General features: G+C 44.3%; 1 protein-coding gene across 1 annotated transcript; it reads left to right on the top strand.

Moving 5' to 3' along the window:
• The first annotated feature begins 1,103 nt into the window (after positions 1-1,103).
• On the top strand, positions 1,104-2,027 carry LOC120990810 (olfactory receptor 6B1-like). Its single transcript, XM_040419713.1, has one exon. The coding sequence runs from the start codon at positions 1,104-1,106 to the stop codon at positions 2,025-2,027; it is 924 nt and encodes a 307-aa protein (XP_040275647.1).
• The last annotated feature ends 8,663 nt before the right edge of the window (positions 2,028-10,690 follow it).

The raw sequence follows: 10,690 nt of genomic DNA, 5'->3' as shown, positions 1-10,690 counted from the left end.
AGTGGCTTCTTTGCTGCTCTTCTTGACACCAGGCCATCTTCCAAAAGTCTTTGCCTCACTGTGCGTGCAGATGCGCTCACACCTGCCTGCTGCCATTCCTGAGCAAGCTCTGCACTGGTGGCACTCCGATCCCGCAGCTGAATCCTCTTTAGGAGACGATCCTGGCGCTTGCTGGACTTTCTTGGACGCCCTGAAGCCTTCTTAACAAGAATTGAACCTCTTTCCTTGAAGTTCTTGATGATCCTATAAATTGTTGATTGAGGTGCAATCTTAGTAGCCACAATATCCTTGCCTGTGAAGCCATTTTTATGCAACGCAATGATGGCTGCACGCGTTTCTTTGCAGGTCACCATGGTTAACAATGGAAGAACAATGATTTCAAGCATCACCCTCCTTTTAACATGTCAAGTCTGCCATTTTAACCCAATCAGCCTGACATAATGATCTCCAGCCTTGTGCTCATCAACATTCTCACCTGAGTTAACAAGACGATTACTGAAATGATCACAGCAGGTCCTTTAATGACAGCAATGAAATGCAGTGAAAAGGTTCTTTTGGGATTAAGTTAATTTTCATGGCAAAGAAGGACTATGCAATTCATGTGATCCCTCTTCATAACATTCTGGAGTATATGCAAATTGCTATTATAAAAACTAAAGCAGCAACTTTTCCAATTTCTAATATTTATGTAATTCTCAAAACTTTTGGCCACGACTGTATTTGTTAAAATAAGTAACAAAATGTGTGACTACTAGCTAAAAATGTACGGCTACTCATCAATTTACGTTCAAACTATATGTAGCCAAATGAAATCATGAATTCTACATCTAATATTGTGTTACATTGTTTTTATATTTTTTCCACAGATTTTCCACTTTCCTTTGTACATATTCATGTATCTACACAAGAAACAAGTACAACCTTCATATGATATATGTGCAAAATAAACAATAATTTCAAAATAAATCTATTTCATTAGGAATTTGAACTTTCTATCAAAGTGCATCGAACTCATTGAAATTTTCTTGAAACTAATAAGCAGTTTAGTATTTGATATGTTGACCTTCACATGAATTCAAATCCTGCATGGTTTTAATCAAATAATGGCAAACCAGACTAATGTAAAGGAATTTATTATTTTGGGATTCTCCAGTATTCCAGTACATCAGAAATTTTTGTATGTGTTTTTCTTGATAATATACATCACTACACTCACTGTAAATATATCTCTTATCATCATAATTCGGTTTGGTAAACAACTCCATAAACCCATGTATTTTCTACTTGGAAATTTATCCTTTTTGGAATTAGGTTATATTTCAGTAACAGTTCCTAAAATTATAATTGACATCCCAAGAAGGAGAAAAAGTATTTCCTTTTCTGGTTGCATGACCCAGCTTTTCTTCTTTACTTTTCTTGGTGCCACTGAGACCATCCTTCTTGCAGTAATGTCCTTTGATCGATTTTTGGCGGTATGTTACCCCCTACGCTACACAAGCATCATGAGCCATAAGGTCTGTTTTATGCTAGCAGCTTTATCCTGGATCTTTGGCTTCCTGACAACTTCGTTTCCAATTATCAAAATATCACAGTTACATTTTTGCAGTGCCAATGTTATCAACCATTTCTTCTGTGAATCTGCTCCTTTGCTGAAACTGTCTTGCTCTGACCCTTATTTTAAGGAACTGACAGTTATAATCTGTGCATCATCTGTCATCCTCACCTCAGTCCTTCTTACTATGATGTCCTATGGTTATATCCTTCAAACAATTCTTAGAATCCCATCCGCTAAAGGAAAGCGGAAAGCAGCTTCTACATGTGCTTCGCACCTCATAGTGGTTACGACTTTCTATTCCACAATGTTTGCAATGTACATTAAGCCCACTGCTAGCCAAGGATCACTAAACAAAGTGATGGCATTGTTCTACGCTGTCTTCACCCCACTTGTCAACCCATTTATCTATAGTTTACGTAACAAGGAAGTTAAAGAAGCTCTTGTACTATTTTTAAAGAAGAGAAGGCTTTAAATATTTCTTGTTGCCTTTCCTGCTGTGCCAACATTAAAGTCTATTTTACATTACATTACATTTTTCTACATTAAATTATTAAATTACATTCAAGTTAAAAAAGCAGGGTAAACATTAATGTATACACATCTTTACAGAGGCAATTCTCCATAGTGATTAATACAGATACAATGTAGAAGAGCCATGCCTTATATGTTTTCATATTGTAGCAAAAAGCAATTTGTAAAGGGTTAATTGGTTGTGTTGATCGAGCACCAAAGTGCTTGGGTGCTCTGGTGCTCGAGTAGAACAGTTTGAGATGCTCTAGTGCTCTACAGAGCACCAGAGCACCATGGAAGTCAATGGGAGAACCAGAGCATTAAACCAGGTACCCCCTGCTCTGAAGAGGGGAGGGTGTCTGGTTCACAGGAAAAGGTCAGAAATTGATGGAAACACCACTGAAATGGTTTGGGAACAGCATGGGGAGGATGTCTGGATGCATCTTGGACTCCCAGGTCGCTGCTGGGAACGATGTTGTCCGAGTAGTACGCCACTTTTACAGACTGACAATAATACGCACAAAACCGAAGATAAAATCATTTTAGAGGAAAATTTGTTAGGAAACATTCTTTCCTGTATATTTACTTGTATATAAAGTGCAAATGCTGCCAAAAATTACAAGGAAGAGGTACTCCAATAACAACCTGTATATCACATAAAGGAGGGCCTCATTCACACCCTTGAAAAATTATGATTGATGGCCTACTGGTGACCCTCAAAAACATCAAGAGCAACACCTGCTGGCGACCCTCTAAAAAATGAGGGGTGAGGGCATGCTGCTGATCTGACCATCTAAAACATTAGGGGTGAGGGTCTGCAGCTGAGCTGACCATCTAAAACATAAAAGGGCAAGGGTCTGCAGCTGAGCTGACCATCTAAAACATTAGGGGCGAGGGTCTGCTGCTGATCTGACCATCTAAAACATTAGGAGTGAGGGTCTGCTGCTGATCTGACCATCTAAAAAATTAGGGGTGAGGGTCTGCTGAGCTGACTGTCTAAAACATTAGGGGCGAGGGCCTTCTGTTGATCTGACCCTTTAAAACAGGGATGCTCAACCTGCGGCCCTCCAGCTGTTGTAAAACTACTCGGCTGATAGCTGTAGGCTGTCCGGGTATGCTGGGAGTTGTAGTTTTGCAACAGCTGGAGGTCCGCAGGTTGCGTATCCCTGCTCTAAAACATTATGGGCGAGGGCCTGCTGGTGACCCTCTAAACCATTAGGGGTGAGGGTCTGCTCCTCCTCATCATCATCCAATTTGCGCTGAGAAGACCAACTGAGAGTGGTCTGGCTATCACCCTGTGTACTGTCTTCCATTTCCTCCTCTTCCACATGCAAAGCGTCCTCCTTCATTGTGAGCAGCAAGCGTTTCAGTAGACACAGAAGTGGGATGGTTACGCTGATAATAGCGGCATCGCCGCTCACCATCTGTGTTGATTCCTCAAAGTTGTGTAAAACCTCACAGAGGTCAGACATCCATGCCCACTCGTCACTTGTGAAGAGCGGAAACTGACTGGAAAGGCAATGACTAGGGTTGGGCGAACCCGAACTGTAAAGTTCGGGTTCGTACCGAACTTTAGGGTTTTTGGACCCCGGACCCGAACCCAAACATTTCAGTAAAAGTTCGGATTCGGGTTCGGTGTTCGCGTTTTCTTGGCGCTTTTTGAAAGGCTGCAGAGCAGCCAATCAACAAGCGTTTAACTCTGTGCCCTTAGAAGCCATCACAGCCATGCCTACTAATGGCATGGCTGTGATTGGCCAGTGCAGCATGTGACCCAGCCTATATATAAGCTTGAGTCACGTAGTGCTGCACGTCACTCTGTTGTTACTAGTGTAGGGAGAGGATGCTGCTTGTGATTTCAGGGAGAGAATAGGAGAGAATCTTTCTTCAGAACTGGAATCTAACGAGCGATCTACATACATTTAGTTGTGTGGGTGCAGGGCACAATCTTTTTACCCTGCCCTGAGCCCAGTGACAGATTTTTTATTTTTTTTTATCCGTCTGTTAGGTGGGTGGCGGCGGCGGCCATTTTATGCAAGCTCAGTGCACCAGCACTGCATCTGAGCTTTTGTGACATTGAAATCCAAGCTTGAAAAACTGCACTAATAATCTGGTTTTAAAAAATCACCCTTTTTTGGCAATATACAACATCTGGTGCATTTGCAGGATTAGTGGGTGTGCAATTTAAGCTAGAAATACAGCCATAATTTTCTGGGTTTTTAAAAACACACTTTTTGGCCAAAATCCACTATTTTACAGATCTGCACGTGTGAAATTCAAGTTTAATATATACAGCTTTCATATTCTGTTACTAAAAAAACACGCTTTTTTGGCAATATACAACATCTGGATTAGTCAGTGTGCAATTTAAGCTAGAAATACAACCATAATTTTCTGGGTTTTTAAAAACACCCTTTTTTGGGCAAAATCCACTATTTTACAGCCCTTGCAGCATCAGCACGTGTGAAATTCAAGGGTTATATACAGCTTTCATATTCAGTTAGTAAAAAAAAAAACTTTTTTTTTGCAATATCCAACATCTGCATTAGTCAGTGTGCAATTTAAGCTAGAAATACAGCCATAATTATCTGGGCTTTTAAAAACATACTTTTTTGCCAAAATACCCAATTTTACAGCCCTTGCTGCATCTGTCAGTGTGAAATTCAAGGGTTATAAACTGCTGTCATATTATGTTATTAAACAAACACCCATTTTGGGCAAAAAACTAAAATTGCGGCCTAGTGTGAGATACAGCCATTACATACTGTGGTTCTATTCAGTTATTTGAAATACAGCCATTTTGGGCACAAATCTTTAATTGCGGCCTAGTGTGGATCAGGACGTGTGAGATACACCCTTTATATACTGTTGTTATATTCTATTAATAAAACACCCTTTTTTTGGCAAAATACACAATTTTTCTGGCCTTGCACCATCAGCACGTGTGAAATTCAAGGGTTATATACTGCTGTCATATTCAGTTATTAAACAAACACCCGTTTTGTGCAAAAAAGTTTGTTTTGTAGCCTTTGCTGCAAATGTTATTGTGAGATACAGCCTTTACATACTGTGGTTCTATTCAGTTATTTGAAATACAGCCATTTTGGGCCCAAATCTTTAATTGCGGCCTAGTGTGGATCAGGACGTGTGAGATACACTCTTTATATACTGTTGTTATATTCTTCTATTAATAAAACACCCTTTTTGGGGCAAAATACACAATTTTTCTGGCCTTGCACCATCAGCACGTGTGAAATTCACGGGTTATATACTGCTGGAATATTCAGATATTAAACAAACACCAATTTTGGGCACAAATCTTTAATTACTGCCTAGTGTGGATAAGTGCGTGTGAGATACAGCCTTTACATACTGTGGTTCTATTCAGTTATTTTAAATACAGCCATTTTGGGCACAAATCTTTAATTGCGGCCTAGTCTGGATCAGGGCGTGTGAGATACACCCTTTATATACTGTGGTTATATTCTTCTATTAATAAAACACCCTTTTTTGGGCAAAATACACCATTTTTATGGCCTAGCACCATCAGCACGTGTGAAATTCAAGGGTTATATACTGCTGTCATATTCAGTTATTAAACAAACACCCGTTTTGGGCAAAAAAGCTTATTTTGCAGCCTTTGCTGCATATGTCATTGTGAGATACAGCCTTTACATAGTGTGGCTCTATTTATTTATTAAACAAACACCCATTTTGGGCAAAAATCTTTAATTGCGGCCTAGTCTGGATCAGGGCGTGTGAGATACACTCTTTACATACTGTGGTTCTATTCTGTTATTAATTAAACACCCATTTAGGGCAAGATCCTAAATTTGAAAAATATGAGGAGAGCGTCAAATAAGGGACGTGGCCCAGGTCGTGGTACTGCCGGTGGAGCTCCTGTTGCAGGGAGAGAACGTGGTCGATCTGTGCCAGCTACACGCACAAGTGAAACCCCTTCCTCAGGTGCGAGTAGGCGACAGAACCTGCAGCGGCATTTGGTCGAGCCCAATGCGGCTCTACGAATGGTGAGGCCTGAACAAGTACAGGCGATAGTACATTGGGTTGCTGACAGTGCCTCCAGTTCCTTCACATTGTCTCCCACCCAGTCTCCTGCTGAAAGATCAGAGTTGGCACCTGTTGTCTCCCACCCAGCCACCCCCTTGCAAATCAGCCAAGCAGTCTGAGCCCCAAGTCATGCAGCCGTCTCTTCTGCTTTTTGATGACTCTGTTAGCAGGGTTTCCCTGGGCCATCCACCTAGCCCTTGAGTGCACCAATGCCCAACCACTTATGTTTCAAGATGAGTACATGGGAGGACCATCGCAGCACGTCTCGGATGATGACGAAACACAGGTGCCAACTGCTGGGGCTTTCTGCAGTGTGCAGACCGACAAGGAGGGCAGGGGTGAAGACTGGGTTGAAGATGATGTGGAGGACGATGAGGTCCTCGACCCCACATGGAATCAAGGTCATGCGAGTGACCTGTGTAGTTCGGAGGAAGAGGTGATGGTCGCACAGAGCCACCAGCACAGCAGAAGAGGGAGCAGGGTGCAAAAGCGGAGCGGCCATCCTCTGGACAGTACGCCTGCTACTGCGCACCGCAGAAAGGGACCGAGCACACCAAAGCCATCTCCAAGGAGTTTCCTGGCTTGGCAGTTCTTTAGACAATGTGCTGACGACAAGACACGAGTGGTTTGCACACTGTGCAATCAGAGCCTGAAGCGAGGCATAAACATTCTCAACCTGAGCACAACCTGCATGACCAGGCAGGCATTTAAATGCTAAGCATGAGCTGCAGTGGAGTAGACACCTCAAAAACCCCTGTGATGAGGTTTTTACTTTCTGTTTCCTTCCTCCCAGCTGTTCCTCCTGCGTTTGATTTCCCTGCCTTTAAATCACCCCTCCTCCTTTGTAGGGTGTGGATTATATTTCTCATTTGAGTTGTAGCTCTTGCTTGAGTATCTTCACTTGTAAGCTATCATTTCACTGGACCTGTGTTCTGCTGCAGCAAGTACTCCGGATATTGCCAGCTGTCTTTGGATCCGTCTTCTCTGCTGCTGCAGCTCCTTCAGCTAAGTGTGCAGACATTGTAGTGTATCTGTTTATTTTCTGACTGGATCTGAGGCGACCACGGTTCCCTCCATATACTGAGCAGGGCACCGGTGGCCGTGCCCCTTCCACTATTGTAGGGGTTACAGTGGTCATCAGTCTTAGGTACGCGGGCATGCCTCGTTCCATCATTTGGATCCGGGCATGTGCTTTAGCAGCATAGGGAGAGCTTTGAGGGTCTGACAGGGGTCACCCTTTATCCTCCCTAGTTTGGGTCCGGTCAGTAGCTGTATTTACTGTGTATGCTCTCGTTGCTCACATACAGCCGTGACATTATAATCCACCAAAACCGTCCTTTTTGACATGGATCCGCTTTCTGGCCTGGTTGACCGCATGCAGGGTCTTTCTTTGGAGGTAGCGGATCTCCGTCAATCTATGACTCAGCTTCAAGCATTGGGCTCCGCTCCGGCCCATGGAGTCTGTTGCGAGCCAAAGGTCTCACTTCCGGAAACGTTCTCCGGGGGCAGTGAGAATTTTGTTCGCTTCAGAGAGGCATGCAAACTCCATTTTTGCTTGTGTCCCCACTCCTCTGGTAATGAGGAGCAGAGGGTGATGATTGTCATCTCCCTGCTCAGGGGTAATGCTCAGACTTGGGCTTTTTCGCTGCCATCAGGGGATCCCTCCCTTCGATCCGTGGAAAGATTTTTTGTGGCCCTGGGGAAGATATATGATGACCCGGATCGTGTTGCTCTGGCAGAATCTAACTTACGTTTTTTATGCCAGAACAAACTGTCTGCGGAGCTTTATTGTTCTGAATTTCGGAGATGGGCAGCTGATTCAGGTTGGAATGATGCTGCACTCCGGAGTCAGTTCTGTCATGGTCTCTCAGAGAGATTGAAAGATGCGTTTGCTTTCCATGAGAGACCAACGTCCTTAGAGTCTGCCATGTCATTGGCGGTACGCCTTGACAGGCGTCTAAGAGAAAGAAACGAGACCTCTCTGTCCAGCCATTGTCAGTCTAGGGGCAGTGGTGCGGACTCATTCAGTGTGCAGGGGCCTCATCCTGTCTCGCTCCCCCCTGAGGAGGAGCCCATGCAGCTAGGTCGACTTGCCCCTGATAAAAGAGGATTTAGTCCTCAGAGTATGGTGTGTTTTTGTTGTGGGGGCATAGGTCATTTGGCAAATGTTTGTCCGTCTAGGAGATTCTTGAACTGTACTAAGAGCGATAATAAGAGAAAAACCTCAAAAGGTAAAACATCAAATTCTGCTTCATCTGCTACTTTGGGCAAAGTTGATGTAGGAATTGATGCTTTTCCTCTGACCTGCAGTTCCCGTTTTCTCCTGTCCGCCAGGGTGGCGCTAGAGAGCAAAGTAATTTCTTGTGAGATTTTTGTCGATAGTGGAGCGGCCGTCAATCTTATTGACACTCAATTTGTAGCCATGCATGGTTTTCAGGTTTGCACATTAGAAAAGGATATACCTGTTTTTGCTATTGACTTTGCTCCACTCTCACAGAGATCTCTGAAGGGCATTGTTCACAATATCCGGCTAGCTGTAGGTGACACTCATGTGGAGGATATATCTTGTTTTGTCCTTAACGGATTGCCTTCTCCTCTAGTTTTGGGGTTACCCTGGCTCACTAGACATAACCCCACTATTGATTGGCAAGGAAGGCAAATAAATGAGTGGAGTGACTTTTGTAGAGAGAATTGTCTCACAGCAACTTTTGCAGAGGTGTCTACTAAAACTGTGCCATCATTTCTCTCTGATTTCTCGGACGTGTTTTCCGAGAGCGGTGTTCAGGAGCTACCTCCTCACCGGGAGTTTGACTGTCCCATTAACCTCATTCCCGGCGCCAAGCTGCCAAAAGCACGCCTCTACAATCTCTCACAACCGGAAAGAATCGCAATGCGAACCTGTATCTCCGAGTGTCTTGATAAGGGGCATATTCGTCCCTCAAAATCACCTGTTGCCGCGGGTTTTTTTTTTGTTAAAAAAAAAGATGGCTCTTTGAGACCTTGCCTAGATTTTAGGGAGCTGAACCGTATCACGATTCGCGATCCCTATCCCCTTCCTCTGATCCCGGACCTCTTCTACCAAATTGTTGGGGCCAAGGTTTTTTCCAAATTGTATTTGAGAGGCGCGTACAACCTGGTCAGGGTCAGAGAGGGGGATGAATGGAAAACGGCCTTTAATACCCCTAACGGGCATTTCGAGAATCTCATTATGCCTTTCGGCCTGATGAATGCTCCGGCCGTCTTTCAGCATTTTGTTAATAGTATTTTCTACCATTTAATGGGGAAATTTGTATTGGTGTATCTTGATGATATTTTGATTTTTTCCCCTGATGTTCAGACCCACCAGGATCATCTTTTTCAGGTTCTGCAGATTCTGCGGGAAAATAAATTGTACGCCAAGCTGGAGAAATGTCTTTTTATGGTATCGGAGATTCAATTTCTGGGTTTTCTCCTCTCTGCTTCTGGTTTTCGCATGGATCCGGAGAAGGTCCGTGCTGTACTTGAGTGGGAGCTTCCTGAGAATCAGAAGGCATTGATGCGCTTTCTGGGTTTTGCGAACTATTACAGAAAGTTCATTTTGAATTATTCCTCTGTTGTCAAACCCCTCACTGACATGACAAAAAAGGGGGCGGATTTTTCCTCTTGGTCGGAGGAGGCGCTTGCAGCTTTTTCTAAGAATAAAGAGAGTTTTGCGTCTGCTCCCGTCTTGGTGCATCCCGATGTTTCCTTACCTTTTATTGTTGAGGTGGATGCTTCAGAGGTGGGTGTGGGTGCGGTTTTGTCCCAGGGCCCTTCTCCTGCCAAATGGCGACCCTGTGCCTTTTTCTCTAAAAAACTCTCCCCGGCAGAGAAAAACTATGATGTGGGAGATAGGGAGTTGTTGGCTATCAAGTTGGCTTTCGAGGAATGGCGCCATTGGTTGGAGGGGGCCAGGCACCCTATCACCGTTTTTACCAACCATAAGAATCTGGCATACTTGGAGTCGGCCAGGCGTATGAATCCGAGACAGGCCAGATGGTCTCTGTTCTTCTCCAGATTCAATTTTGTTGTTACATTCCGCCCTGGGATCAAAAATGTGAAGGCTGATGCTTTCTCTCGCTGTTTTCCGGGAGGAGGAAACTCTGAGGACCCGGGTCCCATTTTGGCGGAGGGGGGAGTTGTTTCTGCTCTATATTCTGATTTGGAGGCCGAGGTCCAGGCTGCCCAGACTGAGGCACCTGCCCGTTGTCCTTCTTGGAAGTTGTTTGTGCCTCCTGAGCTACGTCACAAACTCTTCAAGGAGCTTCATGATACTGTTCTTGATGGTCACCCCGGGAGTAGAGCCACGGTAGATCTCATTGCTCGGAGATTTTGGTGGCCGGCTCTTCGTGAGTCGGTGGAGGGTTTTGTGGCTGCTTGTGAGACGTGCGCTCGCGCTAAGGTCCCTCGTTCACGGCCTTCAGGTTCCCTTCTCCCGTTACCCATACCTTCCCGTCCTTGGACACACCTGTCCATGGACTTTATCACGGATCTTCCTCGTTCCTCAGGGAAGTCGGTGATCCTGGTGGTGGTGGACCGTTT

This window comes from Bufo bufo, chromosome 2 (genome assembly GCF_905171765.1).
Source record: "Bufo bufo chromosome 2, aBufBuf1.1, whole genome shotgun sequence".
Taxonomy (NCBI): domain Eukaryota; kingdom Metazoa; phylum Chordata; class Amphibia; order Anura; family Bufonidae; genus Bufo; species Bufo bufo.
The sequence above is the reverse complement of the archived record's forward strand: the minus strand, read 5'-3'. Positions and strand labels throughout refer to the sequence as shown.